The sequence below is a fragment of the Crocodylus siamensis genome, chromosome 1 (assembly GCF_052110815.1).
Source record: "Crocodylus siamensis isolate JL-2025a chromosome 1, ASM5211081v1, whole genome shotgun sequence".
Lineage (NCBI taxonomy): Eukaryota > Metazoa > Chordata > Crocodylia > Crocodylidae > Crocodylus > Crocodylus siamensis.
Window position 1 is genome coordinate 66,630,539 of NC_143395.1, and position 26,675 is coordinate 66,657,213.

Sequence of the window (26,675 nt, forward strand, 5' to 3'; positions counted from 1 at the left end):
TACTGTAAGACTAAGAGATGTGAGAAATATGTTTTCAATGAAAGAACATTGTTTTGGTCCCACAGGAGGTTTGAAAGGATTGTTTAAGTATCTCTTCTCCATTTCTGCTACTATTTTACTCATAGGCAAACACTTTCCAATGAACTGCTATGCAATTAAAGACGAACTTTCATACTAGGGTAGACTACACAAATATACTATAAAATGAGAACATGTGTGCCAAGAGTAATCTGTCTTGCCTGTTACTTTCTATTAGTCTCCACATTAAGGAAGAATTTTGTTTCAATGAGCCTTCTTCTTATTAGTCCAATTCCTGCTTGATTTTAAAGTTTTGCTCGTTTGTCTGGTAACTGACTAATGCTGGAAATAACCAAGAGTAGAAATTAGATTTTCAACAGCCAGTATGAAATAAGCACAAAATGAGTTTCAGACCATCAAGTAATCTCAGCATCCTGACAATTTTAAGGAAGTGAACCCAGATTCATCACCTCTGGAAATGTGTTGGGTACCTCTTTGGTACAGACCTGCATTCCAGCTAACAGAGGCGGTGGGACTTCACTGATTTAATAATGTGCAATGGAACAGCACATAGAAAATGAGCCATCTTGTTACAGATGCAGGTCTGCCCAAAATTCATACGTGCAGCTGAACTCTCCCATGGGTACCTATCCCAGAGTTCTTAGTAGTATTTGCAGAAGACAATTTTGGTTCTGGAGCTAATTTTGCAGCCCAAAAGAACTCTGAAAGCAAAGATCAAGCCACACTTATTCCATCTGATCTGTGGGGCTCCCCCACAGGTCACAAAATCTGGTGACGGGGAGCAGTGGCCATTAATATGGTCATCTGCCCCCTTGCCAAATTCCTAAACCCAAAACCCTGCATGGGGCCTGGGCCAGTGTGCAACCCCTTCCACAGTTGGCTTGGCCACACCCCTTTCTCCTGTGGGCTGGGGTGGGACCTGGCCAGGCTCCCTCTCCCCACCAGGGCTCGGCCATACCTCCTTTCTTTTCTGCAGTGCCAAGCTGGAGTCCTCCCCTTACAGGGCTTGGCCACACCACTTTCCCTCCTGTTGGGGCTGAGCCATACTCCCTTCCCCTCTCATGAGGCTGGGTTGGGGCCTGGCCACGCCCCCCAGTGGTCTGGGCCATGACCACTTCCATCCCTGCAGGGCCATGCCCCCTTCCCGTCCATCACCACTGTGCTTTTCTTTCCCATTTCCAGTGACTCCTGTTTCTTCACAAGCCTTAACTGTCTGGCAAACATCACTGAACAGGGTCCCAAATAGTTTAGTTAAAAGCCCTCTGCTGCCCCCTCTCTCAGCCTGTCACATATTATGAGTGTGGACCTGCCCTCCATGAGGTGAAGACAGATCAGTCTGCCCTGCACTTCATTTGCATATAAAATTTTTGGAGGATCCCAGGACTCATGACAAAAGTACCTGTTTCCTGTCATGAGTGGGGGGCTAATTAACACATGGATCCTTTCTGCAGGGGCATCTGGAGTACACACACATAATAAGCACTAAGCTTGAAATCCTGTTGACTCTAGTGGGGCCTGGCCCAATGAACTATGTGGTAAGTGCTCCAGACTGATGTCATGCATAGTTTGTACTACATATAAGTAGGTGCCAAAGTGCTGCTCAAAAGTGTTCATGGAATACCTGTGCTAAAACTTGCAGCAGTTTCAAAAATAGCTAACATGCAACAATTCTGGATGTTTTAAGTTTATGGGTACTATATGCACATTGTTACAGCTATGTTTAATTTCAAGGTTACTGTTTTCAAATTTGCTCCTCACTTCCACGTGCTCAGGAAGAACAGGGTCTGACAGTAAGGAGTAGAGGAAGGGGCTGCCAGAGAATAAAGCTGGGGGGAAGCAGAGAACTAAGCGGTTACCAGACCCCCCAGATTTATTTTTCTTGTTGTAGCAATGGAAAGGGGACAAATTCAAGGCAAGCCTCCAAGAATTAGATTCTATACCTGGAAAATTATAAGAAATTTATAATTTTTCCAAATATAGAATCTAATTATTTGGGGGGGGGGAGGGTCATCTTATATCTGAGTAAATACAACACCACCAACTATACAGTGATACAAGTTTTCTGGACTTGATACTGGCTCCTGGACTTTGCCCTACAATGGTAAAGCAAAGTAAATGATAGCAGAACTTTTTAAAAAAATGAAGAGATTTTCCAAGCGTGGACAAAGAGGCACAACACTGATATAAAACCAGTATTTACCCTCTTCACGATTCTCAGAGCCCCTCAAACATTTCTGTTCAGCTACAGATGCAGCTGGTCAAAATTTGAAGTAAAATTCACAAGAACACTGAAACAATCTCACATTTTGGGATTACCAATATCAAAAGGGGGAAATAGAGGCATTTACCCATTCTTCCCCGACCCCCACTTTTATTTTGGAAGAATAAATAAAAAATATTCTTGGACCCAAATATCAGCCTATCAAAATCACTTATTTTGCCCTTATTTACCATTAAGAATCTGGCATACATGCCATGTGTTCAAACTAAAGTACAATACAAACCAACCACAAACATTTTCCACATTAAATCACATTTAATGTGGAATATCTTTGTACCTGGTTTGCCATTTTATCACATAATAAACTTTTTTCAAATGTGGCATGCTGCAATTTATTGCCCAATTAACATGTTAATAATGTGATAAATATAACATCTGCTGGGGCCCAGGTGATCATAAAAGATTCCGTTTTTTCTTGACACTTGATTTGCTGCCTTTTAATTGACACCTCTTTATCACATCACAAGTTTAAATTAACTACCTGATTATACAAAGCCTGTAGCAAATTATGACTGTTTTTATTGTAGTAAAAATGCCTGACAAATTTTGTTTCTCTTGGTTTACTCAGGCTTCTTGGCAGATATTATGTTTTAGAAGAACATTTTTACAACGATTTTCTTGTGTGGCTACATTTATACGGCATGGCACTTGTACTGAAAGCATAAACCACAGTTTATAACTTCTTCTGGCTCCTACAAAGCTGAAGTCAGGGGATGCCAAACACTGTTACAACCTTGTGAATTAAAAAAAAATACTTTACCAAAGCAGAGCCACTTTGAGAAGCAGAGTGTTCAGTCTCCCAATTGACTTTTTCAGCTCCTGACACATGTGCCTCATATCCTGAATTCACCAGAAAATACGTGTCTCCAAGAAAACAGTCATTACTTTGAGGGTGAAGAACGCTGGCAAAGGGGTTAGCATGGCAACACCACTCTTCAACCAAAGCACTCCAGTTTTCACTTGGCAAAGGAAGAACTCGGAGAAACGTCCTAAAAAAAGAGAAAACCCCAAACTATTTCAATTTATTACAGACATTCCTATGACACCTATCTTCATAAGTCTATAACTTGTGAGATTCTCTCTAAAGGAAAGCCTGTCTCTGCACTCCCAATAAAAGGCACATTGTATAGCTGCTGAATACCACTGGATACATTCCAAGGCAGCAATCACAATGCAACACACAGTGACTAGGGACAGACATTACACATAAACTGGTTTAAAAAGATTATCTGGGAAGTGCCTGAGTCACAATCTAGTAGTGGGAGGACTCAGGCTCAACTTGATCGCCAGCAATTATACTGCAGAATTTGGCTTTGTCCCCTAGGAAAGTGAATCATGAGATAACGTAATTTCAGTTAGTTATGAAAGCATAATTGAAAAAAATCTAAAATGCCCTTTCTTTGTTTTATTTCATGTTAAATTTCTGTTCTCTCTGTTTCAAACAAAATGTTTGTTCAACATCAGTAGATGTCTTGCCACACCGCACCTTTAGCAAGGGCAGTTATACAGAGCTGTTCCAAGTTTATACAGAGGGCGGCAATCAGACTTTGCAATAAACAAAATTAAGTCTTAACAAAAATATGAGCATGAATGTCCATTTCTTTTTAAAAGACTGGAAAATACAACCTGAAATTAGATTGGGATGTAACATTTAAGTCACACATGCCTCACAACTCCCTAAATTAGGAAATAAAGTCTGAAAGCTAGAACACACACACTGCTGTTCAAGAACAATCCTGTCTGTCTGAATTCATTTTTTCTCACAGATGGTTCTTGCTTTGAAATGAACAAAACCAAAACTTTATTAAACAGTAACTTTTGTTTTATTCCTATCCCTCCCAGTGCAACCTTTTATGCCTATTTTAACATCAAAAATTGGAAATTAAACACGATTTATTTTTACACAAATATAAATGATACATAGAGAAAAAACATTGTTTTATTTTAACTTATTTCCTATAGCTCCATCAGCTGAAACAAGAATTCCCCATTCTATAGTCCCAGAATGTGCTGCTCATACTAACAGCTCAGAGCTATCAATTGACACCATCACCATATTTACAATTTGCTGTGTGTGCATTTTTGACAGAACTGTAGCCAATTCTGCCTTCTTGGTTTTCTTCTGTTTTCCTCTTATGCTCACCTTCCTTATTCTGCTGCCCAATAATTGTGTGTACAGTTTCTGGATTCTGCTTCTTACTTAAGCTCATACCTGCAATTTTGTTGGTTCTGCTGTTCTGTACATTTGTGAGGGTTTTTCTAAATTCAGTTCACAACCCCTGAGCTCATGCTTACATACCTTCTCATGGCTCCAGTCCACTACCAGTTTGATTCTTAACAAGTAATCTCAAGAAGCCATTACTTTCTTACATACTTTCTTGTGCCTTTGGTTTTTTTGTGGGGAAGTGAAATTTTTGATAAGTTTCTTTCCTTCTAAGTACACAATATATTTCAAGCTGTGCTAACACCCTACCAGAATCACCACTGTTTGAAAATGAGAGCTGGAAGCTGTTAAAAATAGCTAAGTATTCTGAACCAGCTACAGCTAATAAAATAATTTTCTTGGCACCACCCTTTTCATAGATTGTTAGGGGCTGGAAGGGACCTCACAGATCATCGGGTCCAGCCCCTCACTCTAGGCAGGAAGACAACTGGGGTCAAGTGACCCCAGCAAGGTGACTGCCCAGTCTCCTCCTTCAAAACTGCCAGGGTGAGTGACTGCACCACCTCTGGAGGGAGTTTATTTCACAGTCTGGACACCCTGACTGTAAAGAAGTTTTTCCTGGTATTAAGCCTGAAGTGGCTTTCCCAGAGCTTGTATCCATTTGTCCTGATCTTCCCCAGGGGTGCCCTAGTGAATGGTTCTTCACCAAGCTCCTGATGCAGTCCTCTGATATAGCAGTAAGCTGCTATCAAGTCCCCTCTCAACCTTCTCTTCTTTAGCCTAAAGAGGCCCAGGTCCTTCAGCCTTTCCTCATATGGCTTTCCTTGAAAGTCCTTGATCATAGGGGTGTCTCTTTTCTGGACCCTCTCAAGTTTTTCCACATCATTACTGAAGTGCGGTGCCCAGAACTAGATGCAGTACTCCAACTGCGGTCTCACCAGTGCTGAGTACAGCAGGAGTATCACTTCCTTAGTTTTGTGTGAGATGCATTGGTTCATGCATGTGTGGTTCTTGCATGCATTGGTTCATGCATGCAAGGCTGACCACTGCCTTGCACTGACGGCTCATATTCATGCAATGATCTATCATTACCGCTAGGTCCCTTTCAGCTGTGGTGCAAGTCAAGTAGTCACCACCAAGTCTGTATGTATGTTGAGGGTTGTTTGCCCCCAGATGGAGCACCTTACACTTGGAAGTGCTAAACTTCATCTGGTTCTGGTCTGTCCAACTCCCTACCCTGTCCACCTGTATCTGCAACCTATCTTCTAACGTGACTACACTGCCCCATAACTTGGTGTCGTCCATGAACTTGGCCAGCGAGCTTTTCACCGCTCCATCCAAATCATTGATAAAGATGTTGAAAAACACCGGTCCAAGCACAGACCCCTGAGGCCCCCCCATGGCCACTTTGCGCCAGGACGACACAGATCCATTTATGAAAACTCTCTGGGTCCTACTCTGTAGCCAGTTTCCCACTCACTGAACTGTCGAATAGGTGAGCCCACAATCTTCCACTTTTCTCTAAGGATATTGTGGGGTACTAGATTAAAAGCCTTTTGGAAGCTTAAGTATATAACGTCTATCTTGTCTCCCATATCCAGGTGGCGAGAGACCTGGTCGTAGAAGGACATGAGATTGGTAAGACAAGACCTATCTGCGACAAAGCCATGCTGGCTGTCATTCAGAATCTTACCTTCTACAAGTGTATTGGACACAGAGTCTTTAATGAGCTTTTCCAGAATTTTCCCCAGGATAGAGGTTAGGCTGACTGGCCAATAGTTGCCCGGTCCTCCCTCTTCCCCTTCTTGAAGATGGGCACAATGTTAGCCCTCTTCCAATCCTCAGGGATTTCCCTTGTGCGCTACAAATTCTGAAAGAGCTTCACCAGGGGTTTCACAATGACCTCAGCCAGCTCCTTCAGCAATCTTGGATGAAGTCCATCCGGTCCTGCTGACTGATAAATGTCTAGTTGGTATTGCACTCGCTCAGCATCTGCAGTGGGAGGCTGCCATTCCTAGCATGCCCCCTATAAGTCTTATCTCGCAGTGTCTGTTTGTTTGCCGCCTGATGACACAGAAGAAATCCATGATTTATCCATGGCCTCTTTGTCTTACCTTTGAATATAGGCATAGAAAAACTGAAGCATACAGACTTCCAGTGAGAGTATCATCATCCACTGAAGTCACATAATAATTTCTGTCTGAGACATTTTGATTTCTCCACACTGCCCTAAAATCTTAATACTGGTGATGGGTCTTAGGCCAGCCATCTATACCAGCAGTTCCAACACCTGAATTAGATATCAAAAGCTCTAAAATCCATTCAGCCCCATTAGGACATACCAGTAATGTAAAGAACAGCACAAGAGCTTACATGGAACAATTATATTATTGTCTATTAAAGTGTTACATAATGCAAAATGAAACTAAACTGAAGCCTTGTCCCTGCTTAATCTGCTCCCCATAGCACAGACTGTTGATCTCCACAGCAAAAATCCATATCTTTGTCTGATTACTAAAGCTATCCACACAACTGAATTCTCTCTCAGGAGGCTACCGTGTTCTCATAAACAAGCCTGCAACAGCCTGACATGTCAAAGAAGTGTATTTACATTTTGGATCTTGGGCATCGCATTAAAAGGCATAATCCAAACCCCTTCCTGTCTCTGGAACTGTATCATTATCAATGGATTATTTTGTTCTCAGAATTTTGAACTGCATTGAGCAAGGATGTGCTCAAGTCCGTGCAATGATCTGACCTCACTAAGGATCTAACCCTTCTGTAAGTCCAGCCAGGTAGGCATCAAGCCTCTTCTTAAAGGCCCCCAGGGTAGGAGCCAGCACCACTTCCCTTGGAAGTTGGTTCCAGCTCCTAGCCGCCCTAACTGTGAAGTAGTTCTTATGGATGTCTAATCTAAACCTACACTCCAAGAACTTATGGCCGTTATTTCTTGTTATCACAGGGGGCGCTAGGGGAAACAAGGTCTCTCCCAAACCCTTCTGGTCTCCCCTAGTGAGTTTATAGACTGTCACCAGGTCCCCCTTCAGCCTTCTCTTGTGAAGGCTTAACAGGTTCAGGTCCCGCAGTCTCTCATTGTAGGGTCTGCCCTGTTGTCCCCGGATCATTCGGGTGGCCCTCCTCTGGACCCTCTCAATGTTGTCCACATCCCTCCTGTAGAAGTAATTGGCTTACTTGACTAGAAAAACAGACAAAGACCAGACGTGCTGATACTGCTTAATTCAAATGTTCTGAGATAAGGAATCCGCATTCCTGCATTCCTTGGGTTATCTTGATATCTTGCCCTATGCATAGATAGTTTGTTTAAGTAAACTTTCTCAGTTTCTGTGTAATTTACTATTGTTTTGTTTCTCCAAGGTGTATTTTTTATCTCTTTCTCTGTCTTAAGTATAAATACGCTTGTAACCTTAGAGAGGAGGAGGATTCCTTTGAAACAGACAAGTGGTGATTCCCCTTGCTGTATGGAATTCTCCGTGATCACAGTATAGCCTTAAATAAAGAAAAGCTGGCTCTGTCAGTTCTGATTCAACCACAATGCGAAGTTTGATTTCTTCAACAATTTGGTGCCGTAACTCGGATAGAGACGCCCAGAGTGATCAGTTGGGACACAGGCATCTCTTCACTGAAGCCCTGGTGCCAAACCAAGGTAAGAGATCTTTTGAAATCTCTACTGGGGCTTTTCAGTGAGAGGCTGTCTCTGTGTCTTCCTGATTCACTACTTTAGGCTCACTCTATCCGAACTTTTGCTGCCAGAACTGTTCAGACCCACTGTGTAAGTATTAACTGTGAGTAGAAAGAGTCAAGGTTAAGAGTTAAGACTCTGTGTTGCTGTTGTCAGTAAAAGTATTTCCTTGTATGAATTGAGTTAAGTTCTGTAAAGAACTGTGAGGTCCTTCTGAGGCCAGAAGTAGAAACCTTGTGCAGCCGCCCCGAAGACACCAGATTTGTTCTGTGTGCTCTTCGAAAGCAAGGGTGCAAGGTGGAAACTCTTAGAGTGTGAATGTTTTTCCACGATAAGCGTTGACCAAGGCTGAGACTAAAGAAATGCTCTTGAACCTCGTGCCTCACACAGAAATTCCCTTGTGTGAATTGAGAGTATGAATTGAGAAATATGAGCCACTGACCAGGTCTGAGACTAAGGCTGGGTTCAGCCGCCCCAAGGCTGTCCGGAAGGGCAGTTTTGAATGCAAGGGGGCCCAACTGGAACCTCGAGACCCAGTGGACAGGTTTACCCTTTCCCCACCCTCATAAATGAGCCGTGTCTAACTGTGAGTAACGGCATTGTGTGCTGTTATTGCAGTGGAGTCTTGTCTTTGGACATTAGCCACAGCACCTCTGTGCCACTAGCAAATCTCACAACCTGACCAGACATCCTGAATAAGCCATTCCTGTATGAAAGACCTGTGTGAATTGAGTTTAAAGATATAGGGAGCGGACAGTCTAAAAGACATACCGGCTCTGCCAAAAAGGACTCCAGCATTGTACATGTACACACACTATGGCCATAAAAGTTGTAAGTTTCTAGACAAATGGAATTGGTATACCAGAGATGATTTTAGTCGGCAGTTTCCCCTGGAGGGAGCATTTGATTTAAGTGAAATTGTTCACCTCTGCAGAGACCTTGAGTTAAGAGGTAGTAATATACCACAGACTCAGTGGGACTCATTTTTTTTGATTAATATAAAGAAGCTTCCAAAAGATGTCAAAATAAAATAAAATAAATAAACGAAATAAGAGGAAAAAAATCTCTCAAGTTCGGCGTCTTAAAGACTCCCAAGAGAAACTGAAATCTCAGATAAAGGAATTAAACAGAAAGGTGCACCAAAAGAGGGACCACCATCAATAGTACCATCAGCACCAAAACAACTTTATCCACAAATAACTGAGAATGAATCTGCAGAAGATATAACTGATTTTCTTAATGTGCCACCCCCATATCAGTTCCAGGCACAATCTGAACCAGAAGAAGTCCAAAGTAACCAAATAGACTCTTCTGGCAGGATTAGCCCACCTCACCAAGAAACTATCACTCGACAACTGTCACCTGCCCCCGGGGCATGCCCACGCCCACCGAAGACATGGCATCTGTCTCCTGAAATCTCAACCCCTTCTCTTGTTTAAGGTCTGGTACCCAGTATGGTCTAGCTCCTTCCTTAAAATTTAAGAAGGCTCAGCTTATGCCTTTACACCAACTTCCAGGGCAAGGTCCAAATGGGGAAACTACAATCACAGTCCCTGTCCCCTGGACCCCAGGAGATCTCCTAACCTTGTTAAACAATTTCCCAACATCAGAGAGGAGCAGATTTGAACCGATTAATGAGAAGTGTTCTGCCCTCTGAGGTCCGCAACCGCCTCATCGCACAGGCTACTTGGCCTACTCAAGACCCTGGAATAGGAGATCACTTAACAGATGCCTGAAGACGCCTCCTTGAGGCTGTGCTTAAAATTTGCCCCAGGAAAACTGACTGGGCCAAAATACAGAACTGTAAACAAAAATAAAGGAGAATCCCCAGCAGACTGCATGGACCACTTGAAACTAGTATTTGAAAGACGTTCTGGTATTGAAAATGCAGCTGAAACTGCCCCAGAAGCAGTTGCTTCCGCTTTTGTCCACAGACTTCTTTCTAAAGTCTAGGAACAGCTCTGCACAATTGCTGTAGGTTGGCAGACTAAGCCACTTGCAGAACTAGTCACCATTGCAAATCATTGTACAACCTGCCAGGAAAAGAAAAAAAAATCCATGGAAACTAAGCTAATGTCATTACAATTACAGACTTTAGGCAGGGGCAGAAGCCGAGGTTTCCATCAAGAACAGTTCAGAGGCAGGGGACGTGGTCATGGGATGGGACGAGGAGGATTTCAGTCCCAAAATAATGACAGTTGTCATTACTGCGGCCAACCAGGACACTGGAAGGCTCAATGTCCTCACTGGCCTGGCCAGCCAGGGATGACATTTAACCCGCCACCACCTCCTCCCACTCAGTTCTCTGTCCCAAATCAGGGAGCCTCCTGTTAGGCAAGCCTGAGGAATAGTAACATCATCACAGCCCTGCTTCTCCCACTTAATCAAGATGATCCCTTTGTTTCCTGTGTAATAAATGGCATCTCTACAAAATGTTTAGTAGATACCGGTGCAAGCCGCTTTACTCTTCGAGCTGAAGAATTTTCCACAACTCCCCTCTCCTCTGCTGTTGTAAATGCTGTAGGAATTTCAAATCAAATGGTTCCTCATCCGGTTTCCCAACCATTACATGTTTCTCTTGGTCCTGTCTCTGATCGACATGCCTGTCTCCCTAGTCCTTGTTCTCCTGTTAATTTATTAGGCAGAGATCTTCTTTGTAAACTCGGCTGTAGTATCTATTGCTCTCCTAATTGTGTTTATTTAAATGTCCCCTGTGATAATGAGATAGCAGTACTTGCCGCTTTAGCTAGCTCACCTCCTGAGCCTGAGTTCCCTGATCTTTCTGTGTTGCAAGAAGAAATCAAATTGGGATAGATTTAAATGTCTCTCGTTGTTGGATATGTAGTCATGTCCCTATGTATTCTACCAGAGGAATACCCATGATACTGGTACCCTTGAATGCAACTCAGATGTTAGCCCCTTACTATTCAGATTTTCATGGAAACGAAACTTGGCAGAATGTAAGTTGCAATCAGTCTGACTATGTACGATTAGCTTATGCCACCCCCGGAAAGTTCTGTTGGACCTGTAATAAATCTTGTGTTGCAGTAGGAGTCAGTAAGTGCGAGGCAGAATTTAAGATAAATGGTGCTTGGTTTTCGAACGGTTCCTGGATATCTAATTACTCCTCTGCAGGTCAATTTTCAGGCTATTATTCACAATGGATGATGTCCCCAAGCTGTAATACAGGTGGATATACTGCATTAGCTGGTCACTACTTTGTGTGTGGAGATAAGGCCTATAAAAATCTTCCCTCCGGTTGGAGAGGAACGTGCTATGTCTCCGCAGTGTATCCTGCCTTTACTATTAGATCTCACTTACCTAAAGGAAGAATTTGCAATGTTTCTGAAATTACAGAAAATCAAACGTTTTGGGGTATAATGTTCCCCAGCTATGGAAAAAGCTTAGCTATGTCCAAGATAAAGGAAGTTGCAGCTTCTATGGAAAACATTGCTAATGCTACTGCTGATAGTTTTGATAAAATAAATACAGAAATGAAAGAAATAAGGCAAATGACATTGCAAAACTGACTTGCGTTAGATTATATACTAGCCAGCAAAGGAGGAGTCTGTGCTTTAATAGGTAAAGAATGTTGTACTTATATTCCCGATAATTCAGAAGAAATCCAGGATTTAAGTAAACATATTAGAAAAGAAGCAGCTAAATTGCATGAGTCAGATAGTTGGAATTTGAATTCTTGGTTTAGCTCTATTTTCATTTCCTTAGGCTCTACAGTCATTCATAGTTTGTTGATATTTTTTGTTGTTTTTATTGGAGTATGCCTAGTGTTTATGATAATACAATGTTGCTTAAGTTGTGCTACCAAGCAAATGTGAAATAGCCTATCAACAAGAAATGAAGTATATAATTTGTATGTTGAAATAGCAGAAAGTAAAGAGAAAGAAAAACTAGAAGTTGAGAGGCTAATGGCTATAAATATCTAACTTGATGGAAACAAACAAACAGAAACAAGGGAATGTGATAATAAATTTAGTTGGGCTTCTGGCCTACTTGACTAGAAAAACAGACAGTGACCAGAAGAGCTGATACTGCTTATTTCAGTTACATGTTCTGAGATAAGAAATCCTGTATGCCTTGGTTGTCTTGATATATTACCCTGTGCACAGATGGTTTGTTTAAGTAAACTTCCTAAATGCCTGTGTAATTTACTATTGGTTTGTTTCTCCAAGGTCGTTTTTTTTTTTCTCTTTCTGTTTTAAGTATAAATATGCTTGTAAGCTTAGAGAGTCCGAGAAATCCTTCGAAACAGACAAGTGGGTGATTCCCCTAGCTGTATGGAATTCTCCCTGTGATGACAGTATAGCCCTAAATAAAGAAAAGCTGGCTTTGTCAGTTCTGATTCAACCACAACACGAAGCTTAATTTCTTCCACAGCATCATCCCTGAAGCCAGCACATCACAGATGTGCTCCTTGATGATCTTCTCAAAGAGTTTCCCTAAGATTGAGGTAAGACTGATAGGCCTATTGTTGCCCGGGTCCTCCCTCCTCCCGTTTTTAAAGATGGGGACCACGTTGGCTATCTTCCAATCTTGCACCTGGCCCCAGCACCATGAGCGCTCGTAAAGCCATGCCAAGGGCCCTTTAATAACCCCTGCTAGCTCCCTCAGCACCCGGGGATGGAGAGCATCTGGACCTGCTGATTTGAACACATTCAGCCCCTCCAGAAGCTCTCAAACCTGGTCCTGTTACCATCACTTCTCCCAGCCCCCTGCTTCCCAGATGGAGCGCAAGAACAGGTTTTGGCTTGTGGGGAGCTGCGCTGGGTCTAAAAAGTGGGAAATTGTATCTACGCTGCTGCCACTTCTCCCTACTCATGCAGCAGCACAGGCTCAGCACAAGCCCAGCCCCAGAGCAGCTCCCTACTGGCTAGAAGCTGCATCCACACTGCAGTCTCAGGCAGTGGGGGAAAAAAGTAGCAACAGCCCAGGTGCAGATGCAAGTCCTCTCTGTTCAGTCCTGGTATGAGCATAGGACCAAACAAAGCCCACCAGTTCCACAAACTAGATCAGTGACTCCACAGACCAGATCTGGCCCAAGGGCAATATGTTGCCAACCACTGCTTTAGAAGGATGGACCCAATAGTCAGAAAAGCTTGAACTTCAGGTTTTGGCAATGCATTTATTTGCACTCATACTGGTGGACTGTAGGTTTGAATGTCATAATTTCTAGAAAGTTCTCATTAAAAATCAGAAAGTCCAAAATAAAAGTGGGTGGACTTGTAATTTTATAGGTTCTTCAACACAGAAAGGGCTGCAGTGGTTTCCTGCTCAGTGTTCCTCAGTGTGGCTCCAGAGACCTGGTTTGAGCCTTATTCCAGACTCACTCTGAAAGCTGTCTCCAGTCAATCTTGCTGTAAATGGGTACTGAGTAATTTGCCCTGCCCAGTAAAAGGTGACTGATGTGATACTAATTACATCACTCACTTCTGTGCCATTGATTATGAAACCTAGTGTACCTTAGTCATGCTAGGCCAACAGCTTGAGCAAACTTCTGACTTCTTTTTTAAAATATTAAGAGACCATGCTGAATTTACTTTCCTTTTCACAAATTAATAGTCTTATTTGGCTCTGAACAAACTTGGGCATTCAAGTTTGATAGCAACTGTAATGATTTGTGTCTACTTCTATAACAAAACATAATTAGAAAATACTTTTCTACATCAGATTTTTCAAAGTATTTTTGTCTTAGCAGAAAGAACCATATTCATAAAAGATAAGTAAAAAAAATTAATTTAAACTGCATTCTTCTCAGTCCTCTCAGATCTACTGAATGACAGAAACAGCACTTCGAAAGACGTACCTTTTTGTCTATATGCTCCTCTTCTAGATAACAGATAGGAATTTAATCAGTAGAAAGAGAAGAAATAAAGGGACTAAAGCAGTGCTGGAAGACTGTTGAATACTGACAGCTACCTTGCTCCATCCTTTCCATATCCCTCCAGACCCCTCTATGCCCCATTACTTGCAAATGTTACTTGGAGGGGACTTGAAAGGATTCCTGAAAGGAGAAATGTATGGTATAAAGCTATGCTAACATACTCCTGTCTATCATTTTACTCCACTGACACCCTCCACACTACAAAGCAAGAAAACAGAACCAAGAGGCAGTAAACCCCCATGTGTGATTATCAGATTAATTCAAATTTGGAAAAAAAAGTTTATGTTTGTGGACAGATAGATAAAAGCATAATAGTCTTGAATGAAAAAACAGCACCAAGAATTTAAAAGTTTACAAGAATTTACTATTCACTAGATTTTAAGTTTGGTTTATTCTCTTAAATAGATAAACATAAAACAAATTTAGCTGATAAAATACTTCACAAAACCAACATTCAGTTGCATTCAAGTCAGCCATAAATCGGCAAAAACGATGGCAATGGAACAGAAGTTTACAGACTGTATTATATCTGAATTATCATTCTGAATATCAGGAGTGACATGGATCATAAAAGACTGCAATTGTGTCTGTAAGAATTTGTACATATTCAGCTGAAGCTGTCAAAACTGCTCATCACAACAAGTAGGAAACCAAGTAACCTTGCATTAAAATTCTCATGCCATCTGCAAACTTTGTAAGAAACAGAGATAAAGCTGAGTCGTAAAGTTCAGGTACAGCTCACATACATCCCAACGCTTAGAGCTGCTCAAATCTGAAGGAGCTAACTTACACTAAAGATGGACAGCAACCTCCCACGAATAGCTACTTAACCTGAGCACATTTCAAGTACAATCTGCTGACTGGGGAAAACTTGTAGGAGGGAATGAACATAAACAAGTAGGATGCCTGAAATGCAGAAGGATGCAAAACATGTAGGCTAGGCCCAAGTTTTGATTTTGTGTGTGCATGTGTGTGTTTGTTTGTGTGCAAACCTACTAATCATCATAAATATTTCTCTACAAAATTCAGTGAGAATAAGAACCTCTCTAACTTTCAAAGTTTCTCCTAAAATACTGACAACTCAAATTGCACCATTCTGTTAGTGCATGAGAATCGGAATGAAACTATTAAAAACAGCATGACAATAAGCCTCAAAGTATGGAGATATTTCTGGTTGGAAGTGGAAAATCTTTCTCCTGCAGAAGACATTTTCCTGTACACTTCTAGGTTCAATCGGGAAAGTGAAGATTCTCCGAAAAGAAATGTAACACCTATATGTGCACACAGAGGAAAGACTGGCTTGTCCAAGGTGCTGTACAGAGTCTGGAAAAAAAATCAGGTCTGGTAACTTCTAGATATGAGCCCTATCCACTGAACCGTGCAGCTTCCCTGGTTTATTTCTGTTTTCCATGTAGAGCAAAATGCAAGAAACGAAGGAAAAAGACTTGTCACATGACTTCAATTTTAATAAATTCCACTGTGTGAAAATAACAGTTGAAGAAGCTTCTTAAAATAAACATTATCCATGTTCCTTTAAGTTTGTGTGTGACAAACCATTACCTCATTTATTAATATAAGCGTATAGCCTTGCATTGCTTACCGGTCTTTTATTATCATCTCCCCACATGTCTGACAGTAAAAGATGCAACTCTCATTGGCTTTCAGGATTTCACACAAAGTTGAAACCAATTCTAAAAAGATGAAAGACAGAGTAAACATCAAGTTCCTATTAAGCGTAAATTTGAACATAAAAACAAACTATGGATACCAATACAGTGGCTTCAAAAAGGTAGGAATTTAATTACTGCAAATAAGAACAAAATGCTGACATATTATACCAAGCAGTTTTACACTGCCTTCTTGCATCATAACAGGCAGGCCTAGCCTAGAGGAAAATATAATATATACACAGCACCATCTATGTATTACCATTACCTGGCATACAGCACATTTGAATAATTATTTTAACAATTTGGAAGCCTAATTTCAGAAGGGCTAAAGTTTAAAAAAATCCTTGATCTTTAGAAAAGTTAAAATTAAATCTTAATCCTGAAAATGTTAAAGTTTCCTTATCTCAGCAGTATGACAGCTCCTTCTTTAATAACTTGTACCGTAAGATAGTTGAAAAATGAGTAACATTTCTAAATATTGTACAAACTGGGTACAAACTCGACCAGGTACAAATATTATACAAACTCGACCACCAATAAAAATATGCTCTCTCTCAAGGAAAAAAAATGAGTCTCTAGTGTAATAATACCCTCTGCTGGCCAGCAAAAGGAAAAAAAAAACCTGACAAAAAGACATGCTTGGGCAACATTTCTTTCCACAATTAAATGGAAACTAGCAAAACAAATTAATACAAGTAAATAATACAAAAACAACATACTGATCTGTTTGAACACGAAAACTTGTACAGCACAAATTTTAGAGTAAAAAAAAGTGTATTCATAGCTGTAATTTTTCAAAACTGAAACTCTACACTGAACTCACAAAAGAGAAGTAAAAGTCAATTGCAAATTGCAAGTTAAATGATTCTCCAGAAACACCAAACACATATGTACATACCTATGTGACTTATACCTACAAAGCAAGTTTCCCATTTTAACTTGCTGCAACTTAGGACCTCAATTTTGAAAAGTTAGCAAATGGTGTTTACTTCTGCATCATGTTACACGAAGGAAGACCAGGGTTATGGCTTCTACTACTGTAATTCATAAGTTTTAGTACTAGGAAACATATTAAATCATTTTCATACAATTCACTTGGCAACTCGCATGCATAATCCCAGAGTAACAGAGAAGCATGCCACAAAATTGAGTAATAGACTCTTATTTTTTCTTGTGTAAAAGATTCAGTCGTTATCTATATGCATCTATGTACAGATTATAGCCGTGGTTGTTAACCGGGGGTACACGTACCCTTGGGGTACCTAAAAAGGTCATAGGGGGTACACAGAATTAATATGGCCAATAAATGATACATGTGTGCACACAGCTGCAGTGCAGCATGCAAACGGCCAACAGTGTAGCCTGGCAGCGTAGAAAGCAGCCAGGTCCGGCTGGTAAGTCTGTTGTGAGGGAAGGGGTGTTGTGGGGGCAGATCAAGGCCCCAGCGGTGGTGGAAGGAGTGGGGCAGGGGCAGGGGCTACCCATCTAGGGCAGGGCAGCTCCCACCGCTGTATGCACCCCAGGAGGGCATGGGTGGGGGGGATGCCCCAGATCTGCACGTGGGGAGACGGCAGGTTGTCACTGGAGGCTGAGGCTGGAGTAGCAGCAGGCTATTCTTGGCAGGGGCTGGGCCGGGTGTGCTTGGGGCAGGGGGCAGCACGACTGGGAGGCAGGCTATGGGGGGGCTACAGCAAATCCTGGAGTGGCTGCAGCCCACTCCATAGCCCCCTCCCAGCACCACCACTGCCTGCCCCAAGCACAGCGCCGGCCCAGCCCCAGCCGGGAAGAGCCTGGTGCAGCCCCAGCCCCAGACCACAGTGGCAGTCTGCCCCACCCCACATGCAGATCTGGGGACACATGCCCCCATGCCTTTCTGGGGTGCATGCAGCGGCAGGAGCTGCCCCCCCCCCGCAACATGCCTCAGACAAACCATTTGCAGTTCCGTCACACTCTCTACCCTGGCTGTGCAGCACCTGCCCCTGCCCAGCCCCACTTCCTCCCTCATCATAGGGGTTTCAATCTGCCCCTTAAAAACAAGAAAAAAAATAAACAGGTACATGAGCTGAAACTTTGAGACAAAAAGGGTACACTTGTTAAAAAAGGTTGAAAACCCCTGAATTACAGGATAGCAGTGATCTCGATAGTAGTACAAGATATAGCAGATGCTATTAGTTCCTAGTTGAAAAATCATATAATGATATATATCTAGTGTAGTCACATCATCCTATTTTGTGCCTTCCCAAATGTATCTCATGTTTGAAAGTTCAATGTTTTAAGCTATCAAATAAAGACTTAAACAGACTCTTATTAAGTAGAAAGGGATGGAAACAAGCAGCCAGTCTAGCATCCCTAACTTTACAAGGTTTGCAACATTTGGAATCCTCTTCCACACCATTAGAAAACAAAATACAGGGATCTGTTTTACTGTCATGAAAGTGTCAGAGGTAAGTAACACTTAAAGCTTGCAGAATTAACCGTGGGGACATTGAATTCTGCAAATCAGTACAGCAAAGGACAGCAATACAACTCTTCCTTAAGGATGGTTCTGAACATCCCATCCTTCATCCAATAACCTGGACTGCATGAAATTTTGATACTGAATTTTTGACTACAAACTACTAAGTGGGAACAACTCCCAAACTGCCAAATCACCCTAAGTGTCTTTATTAGGAAAGAGCCGTGAATATAGCAAAACAATTCTCAAAGTCTTTAAATAAAATATTTTCCTGAAATGACATGCTTTCTCTTTTATTACATGGATTTTGTACTTTACCTAGCAAAGTTGGAGACATTTGTTTTAAAAGCACATTAGAAAGGTATTTTAATTCCAAGTTCAAGACTAACAGAGAACATAAAAAATGGTTCTGTATAAGATGAAGTTCAATTGACTTATTTACTGCAGACAGTAAACCTTCAACACATTTCTTTCATGTAACATGTAGAGTTTCAGCTTATCTCTTTACCAGAGCAGCTCTCTTTACAAGTGCCAAAGCAAAGCAATAAATAAATAAATAAGTTACACTTACTTGCATTTGAATCTGCTTCGACCTGCAGTCTTACATGTAAGCCATCCCCAGCTACATATTGTATACCTCGGCAATAGGAAGGAACAATCCTGACCTCTGCAGGCAGGTTGATTGTTGTGCAGGCTTGACAGCTTTTTATCTTTAAGGATGATGGAGTCACTGAAATATCCAAAGGCAAGCTTCTTGCATTGGGCTCACTAGAGATGTAAAATATTTATATATATAAAATTAGGAAAGAAGTTTTATAATGAGGCATATATAATGTCTATTTGCTCATATAAACTCTCTCAAAGTTGGAATGCTTCTGACTTTTATTCAAATGTAATTTAGGCTCAGGTAAGGTTTGTTGAACTCCAAATTAAGAAGTATACATGGCTGTAAAACAAGCTGCAAACTACGCTACAATAAGTTCATTTATTACAAAAGATGACAGTAATTTACCAAGTTTCCTTTAACTCAAAGTCAGCGTGTAAAATAAAGCCTAAGGAAAAACAAACTTTCCATTTCTGCTAAAAAAACACCAGTCTCAGATAATAATCAAAAGTACATACAGGTAAGAATATAGCATCCAAGTGTTAAAAAGAGAGCAAATGATAAATGTAGGGTCAGTTTGGAGATCTTTTTAAATTATTTAAATCTCATATCCATTTAAAATGTCATCAAATTCCCAACAAATCAAATAGATACAGAATTGGGGCCAGAGTATCTGACATTAAATTCCTTATGCACATAACATGACTGCTGAGGTTTCAAATTAAATTAAAAGTGGAAGGGGCAGCAGAGCAGTTCTTAAAATGAACACCTGCTTGCTCTTAGGTGGGGGGGGTATCAAAGATACAGCCTGGGGCCTGTCATCTGGCTCCTGGTGATGACCTTGGGTGTCAAAATAGACCCAAAGACCACATGCAGTGCCTCCCCAGCTGGTCCCACGCTGCACACAGCACCCATTCCAGGACCTGTGTGACACATGGTGCCTGCCGGTGGGTATCATGTGAGGTACATGTCCTGAAGCAGGTGAGGTGGGCGCTGTCACACACACAGCGTGTCCCAAAGCAGGCAGAGTGGGTGGCAGATCCAGCATCCAAGGTGTGGAGGTGCACAGGCCCAATTCAGCCTGTAGACGGGGTCCATACCACTCATTTGGGGCACAGGGGCCAGACGAGTTCAACAGCCCTGTCTCTGGGCAGTCCACCAGAATGCTGGTGAATGGGATGGAAACAACACTTTACACATGGAAACAAAGGCTTGGCAAAGGTTGCCAATAAAGCACTAATCCTTCCACACCTAGGTTTGCCAAGCCTTTGAAATACGGAAGGGGATGGATTATAAAACCTTTGCAACAAGCATGGGAGTACTGGGTCTTTTCCCACCCATATTTCATGCTCACTACGTTAGCAGCAGACTCTGCCAACTTCTGCAAAGTGCTGATGTTCACAGGCCCTCAGAGAGGAGGCTGAAGCCGTGGGCATTCCCTAGAAGCCCTCTCCTCTCCATACTGCAAGGCTAGCCAAAGGATGTCCCCGCTGCTATGCCTATTTACCTTCACCCATGCCTGCTCTCTGACAGCTCTCAAGGGCACCTGCTCTCTGGTCTACAAGATCAGGGCCTGAGTGTTGCAGGTGGGTTAGGGACTCCTATTTGGATTTAGGTTACAATTGTATGGGATCACAGAATCATAGAAAATGAGGGTTGAAAGGGACCTTGGGACGTCATCTAATCCAGCCCCCAGCTCAAAGCAGGGCCATCCCCAACTAGATCATCCCAGCCAGAGCTTTGTCAAGCTGCACCTTAAAACCCTCCAAGGATGGAGAGATTCCACCACTTCTCCAGGGCACCGATTCCAGTGCTGTCACCCTCCCAGTGAGACAGTTTTTCCTAATATCCAAGTGAACCCTCCCCAGCTGCGACCTGAGCCCATTGCTTCTTGTTCTGTCACCTTCACCACTGAGAACAGTCCAGCTACATCCCCTTCCTAACCCGCTTCAGGTAGTTAAAGGCTAGTATCAATCCCACCCCTGCCCCAGTCTTCTCTTCTCCAGACTAAATAAACCCGGTTCCCTACGGTGTATTTATGGGATGGTTTGGATAGGGCTGATCCTGCCTCGCAGATGCCTCCGGAGGTCCCAGCCAGCCCCGCTTCTCCGTGACCCTGGAGGCGCGGCGAGCAGCAGCCCGGGAAGCGCTGCCCCAGCGGGGAGCAGACGGCGGGACTACAGAGCCCAGCCCCCTCCGCGAGGCTCCCCGCGCTGGAAGCAGCAGGAGCCCGGCGTGCGCTCCCACAGCCGCAGCTAGGGGGAGGCGAGAAGCCGGGCTGGAGCCGCCCCTGCCCCCCTGCGCCCGCTGGCCCGCAGTACCGCACGATCAGCAGCCCGCCCTGCAGCCGCTGCCGGATCTCCAGGAGCATCCCGGCCTCCATGCGGCGCAGCCCGGAGCCCCGCGCCCACGTGGGGAGCGGCCCGCCCAGGAAGGCCCGGCAGGCGCTCGCGCGCGGCCTCCCTCTGCAGCGCCTCTGCCGTTGCAGTGCCCCTGACACGGGGTGCCTGGTGCGGCCTCTGCTCCGACCTCCCCTCCAACTCAGAGACCAGAGCCGCTCACCCCGGGAAGCAAGTGCATGTGCAGCTCCGGTCCTGCGCAGCGGCCTCACTCGGGAGCCGGCGCTGCTCTCTGCAGCCACCTCCCCGAGTTGCGAAGAGCAGGGCTGTGGTGGCCTAACCCGGAGTGAGCCAGTTCCTGCTGCCAGCCTGCTCGCCTGGCACCGGCTGTTAGAGAGGGGCCTTCTGATTTTACAGCTTTAAAACGTCTTATTTGAAGGGGGTTGTTAATAGCAGTTCAGTGCTTGGTTCCAGAGTGGCTTGAAAACACAAACCACAAGGTTCAAAAGATAGAAAGCAATTATAGGCTTAAAAAAAAAACAACTGCCATGATTTTTTGAGGCCCTGTGACTTACAGCTTTTGGATCCCTGCAGCTGAGAATCCTGCTTTTTGGGCTGGCATAAAATGCACTTTAAGTCAAATGTGTAGGCTAGAATATTGCAGGCAGGAGTTTAGTTGAGTTGGATCAGCAAGCAGGCCTTTGTGCTTTTGTAACAGACACAATAATTTGATGATATAGACCAGTGGTGATCTACTTGTTTCCCTAGTTGGTCTGTGGGCCAGATCCAGCCAGTGGTCCCAATCCAGCACCCAAGGCAGGTGCAGTAGGCACCATTCAGCTGTGCAGTTGGGGGGGGGGGCCCAACCTGCCAGGGGACAGGATCTTTTTGACCTGGCATCCCAGGAGAAAGAAAAGGAGCATGGCTTCACCTTGTGGAGGGAAAGGGGCTGTGGCCTGGCCCAACAGGCAGGGAAGAGGTGTGGCCCAGCCCAGGTAGGCTGCAGGAGAGGAGACATGGCCCAACCCCTCAGTGGAGAGGGTCACAGCCTGACCCAGCCTCCGTCACCCACATAGGGCTTGAGATTTGGGAATTTGGCAGGGACGATACCACTCTCCTACCTGCAAATTTCCTCCACAGGCCAAATAAAATGTCCCCTCAAATAAACTATATTTTTAAACACTCCTATTACACCTATTATTCTCAATCATTTTTATAAAAATAATAGAAATTACTAAGTTTATACAGTGTCTTTTAGCCCTGGCAGCTTTACAGACAAATGTACAAGCCTGAGCCACCGCTCAGCAAAATGCTCCATATAAGCAGACTGTCCTAGCCACGTAGACTCTCCTAGGGGGGTAAGGGGTCTTCTCTGTGGTTCACATTGCTGCATAGAAACTTTAGCCCCTGATCTCACGGCTTCATCCATGAGTGCTCAAAGTTGTGCATACACAGGATTGCATTCTTAGACATTTAGAAATAATGTAATCTGTCACTGAATCCTGCCATTTCTGACAACACATGCAGACACTGCAGAATATTTCCAGAATACTACAAAGAACTTCATATACAGGAAGATTTGAATTAAAGTAGTTCCTTACCTAGAAAGAAATTAAGCCTTCTTATGTAGGTCTGTAAGGATTTAACTGGTCTACCTGGAGCTACATGCAAACCAGGGCCCAAGGATTTGTTAGGCCCCATCTACACATTACATTTAAGATGTGATTAACCAGTTAATTATGTCTTAAGTTGTGACCCAGCTTCAGATTCAGTCAGTGAATTAACAGCATGATAAAACTAGAAATAAGCCACAAAGTTGTTCCACTATAAAATGTGTAAAACCTTTGTGGCTTGTTCTTATCATGCCATTAATTGAACATCTGGCCAGGTGCTCTCCTTTGGCTGGGAACCCCATCAGAGATACTTAAAGAGTTAAATAGATTCAAGTAAGTATTGCACTGCAGGCCATTTTTTTCAGCCCTGGAATTATTCTTATAGTTCTTTTCAGCTCCGTCTAGTTCTTCTGTATTGTTTTTAAAAACATCGACACCAGAACTTTATGCAATATTCATATTAATGTGCAGCATCAATACTTCTTCATTTAAGGTAAAAGCATTATCCTACATAAGTGGGAACAAGTCTTATGGGAAGGTGGGCCACAAATTACACACAGTTCATACACACATCCACAATATGTATGCATTTTCCCAAACACATGCTCACACATAAAGTGAATTTAAGCATCAAGTGCAAGAGAGTTGATAGATAGTAAGACCATAGCTTATAAAACAAAAATAGGGGTCTATTTTTCTTTCTTAGGGTACAAATAATGGACAATCCAAATGTAAAAATGAAAATCTTCACCACTTAATAATGGAAGGAAAAAATCTCACATAATCAATGGATTCCTGGTGCAGAATCTTCAAGAAAAACACCAAACACTGTGATAAAACAGCAAGAGACAACCACACAGAATGCAATAAAATCAACTTCTTGTATGTTGGGGGCGGGGAAACCACCCCTCCCCACCAACAAATAATTAGAAATGTTCTTGAGTTTGGGTATGTATCAGGGATCCAGAAGCTTCTGTAACTTTAAGGAGAGAAATGTCAACAACTGAGGCCCACTGACAGAAGCAGGCAACTGAACTGGGGCCACCTACAAAAAAAAAGATGTATAGGGAGCTAAAGGGCTGCAAATAACTACCTGGTAGCTAGCTGTAGAGCAATAGGCCAGGGCTCCAGATAGGAAGAGAATAACAACTGCAGCAGCCAGGAGAATGCTAGTAAATTCCTCATTAAGCCTAAGAGCACAACTTTCACTCCTCAGGGAAACACCTGACCAGAAGAGCTCATGGAATATAAGCTTGAGTCTCTGATGTAGAAGGACTAGTAATGCTTTGAACTCCATGAAGGGAAGAGTTCCTGCTAGTCTAAGCTTGCAAGGAGCAGAAACTACAAATCAGGTCCAATATGCCCAGGGACTAAGAGAGCTTGTGTGGGGGGAGGTAGCTTTGATAGTAGTATGATAACTTAGAGGGGCCTTAGGATGCTTTAATTTGAAGCAGTTTGCCTACCTTTGTTCTCTAGTTCAAACTGGAGTGGTTGTAGGGTTGGTTAGGCCATATAGTTTCCCAAGAGGTACTTCAGGTTCTGAGCTCTACTGAGGCCATGAAGGCCCAAGTCTATCTAAGAAGGAAACTGGGGCAGGCTGAGGCCAAGAGGGCTGAGGTCCTATGCTAGGAGTCAACAGCTAGAACAACCAGTGAGCTAAAGCCAAGAGGGCTAAAGCCTGTAGACTGGGTGGGCAATTATTTTGGGCAGAGGGCTGCTTACTGAGTTTTGGCAAGCCACTGAGGGCCACGTGACAGGTAGCCAGGAGCAGATAAGTATTAATTTTCTAAATTTTTTAAGGTCCCTGCGGACTGAATAGAATGGCCTAGTATGCCATATCCTGCCTGTGGACCACGTTTTGCCCACCCCTGCTGTGGGTCTTGCTCTTCACCAGCCTCTACAAGACATGGGAGTGGCTATAGGGAGGCTGGAAGCCATGGTTAATACTCTTAAGGTAGTTCAATGCCTGAAGGCAAGACTGGTCAGAGAAGGGAAGGAAGAGGGTGTAGGAAAACCTTCAAAGGATGGAGGACGGGATTCACCTCCAAGGAGGATTACTCCGCGCTGGTCCGGTCCTGCAGGGAGCAAACCAGGAAAGCCAAGGCTACAACTGAACTCCAACTAGCTTCAGGCATCAAGGACAACAAAAAGTCCTTTTTCAGATATGTGGGGAGCCGGAGGAAAAGCAAGATGGGGCAACTGACAACTGATGCCCAGGAAAAAGCCAACCTATTAAATAGGTACTTTGCGTCAGTCTTTCATCAGTCACACGGGATGCCCATGCCTGCTATGGGACAGGGAAATCTGGGTGAGGGGGATCCCCTACCCTCCATCAATGCTGACCTCATGAAGGAACACCTTGAGAAGCTGGATACCTTCAAGTCAGCTGGCCCTGACAACCTGCACCCCAGGGTATTCAAGGAGCTGGCAAGCGTCATAGCTCAGCCCCTGGCACGGATCTTTGAAAACTCCTGGCGCTCTGGTGTAGTGCCCGAAGACTGGAAGAAGGCCAATGTGGTGCCGATCTTCAAGAAAGGGAGGAGAGTGGATCCGGCTAACTACAGGCCCATTAGCCTGACTTCTATCCTGGGGAAGATCTTAGAAAAGTTTATTAAGGAGGCCATCCTTGAGGGACTGGCCCAGGCTAACATTCTAAGGGATAGCCAGCACGGGTTTGTTGCGGGTAGGTCTTGTTTGACCAATCTCATTTCCTTCTATGACCAGGTGACCTATCACCTGGACAAGGGAGAAGAGATTGATGTCATATATCTTGACTTCAAAAAAGCTTTTGATCTGGTATCCCATGATCACCTGTTGGCCAAACTGGCCAGTTGTGGCTTTGGCTCCACCACGATCCGCTGGCTGGGAAATTGGCTTCGTGGTCGGACCCAGAGGGTTGTGATTGATGGCAGTCACTCATCATGGTGCCCTGTGACCACTGGGGTCCCTCAAGGCTCTGTCCTTGGACCCATACTGTTCAACATCTTCATTAACGATGTGGACATTGGAGTCAGGAGTGGACTGGCCAAGTTTGCCGATGACACCAAACTTTGGGGCAAAGCATCCACGCCAGAAGATAGGCGGGTGATCCAGGCTGACCTGGACAAGCTCAGCAAATGGGCAGACGAGAACCTGATGGTGTTTAACACCGAAAAATGCAAGGTTCTCCACCTCGGGAGGAAAAACCTGCAGCACCCTTATAGGCTCGGCAGTGCTACGTTGGTTAGCACTACAGAAGAAAAAGACTTGGGGGTCATCACTGACCACAAGATGAACATGAGCCTCCAATGCGATGCTGCGGCTAGTAAAGCGACCAAAATGCTGGCGTGCATCCATAGATGCTTCTCGAGCAAATCCCGGGACGTCATTCTCCCCTTGTACTCGGCGTTGGTGAGGCCGCAGCTGGAGTACTGCGTCCAGTTTTGGGCTCCACAATTCAAAAAGGATGTGGAGAAGCTTGAGAGAGTGCAGAGGAGAGCCACGCGCATGATCAGAGGTCAGGAAAACAGATCTTACGATGACAGGCTGAGAGCCATGGGACTCTTTAGCCTGGAAAAGCGCAGGCTTAGGGGTGATCTGATGGCCACCTATAAGTTTATCAGGGGTGACCACCAGGATCTGGGGGAACATCTGTTCACCAGAGTGTCCCATGGGATGACGAGGTCGAACGGTCACAAACTCCTGCAAGACCGTTTCAAGCTGGACATAAGGAAGAATTTCTTTACTGTCCGAGCCCCCAAGGTCTGGAACAGTCTGCCAGCGGAGGTGGTTCAAGCGCCTACATTGAACACCTTCAAGAGTAAATTGGATGCTTGTCTTGCTGGGATCCTATGACCCCAGCTGACTTCCTGCCCTTTGGGCAGGGGGCTGGACTCGATGATCTCCCGAGGTCCCTTCCAGCCCTAATGTCT

General features: G+C 43.8%; 1 protein-coding gene across 2 annotated transcripts in view; it reads right to left on the reverse strand.

The window, feature by feature from the left end:
* The window catches only part of UBE3D (ubiquitin protein ligase E3D), a 175,361-nt gene extending 154,094 nt beyond the window's left edge, over positions 1-21,267 (reverse strand). For both annotated transcript variants that reach the window (XM_090035559.1, XM_090035548.1), the window contains exons 1-4: positions 21,134-21,267; positions 18,780-18,976; positions 15,684-15,774; positions 3,081-3,309 (exon numbers count right to left, since the gene is read on the reverse strand). In XM_090035559.1, coding sequence (XP_089891685.1) covers positions 3,081-3,309; positions 15,684-15,774; positions 18,780-18,976; positions 21,134-21,195 — 579 coding nt within the window. In that variant the 5' untranslated portion in view covers positions 21,196-21,267. The remainder of the gene's footprint in view (positions 1-3,080; positions 3,310-15,683; positions 15,775-18,779; positions 18,977-21,133) is intronic.
* Between the last annotated feature and the right edge of the window lie 5,408 nt (positions 21,268-26,675).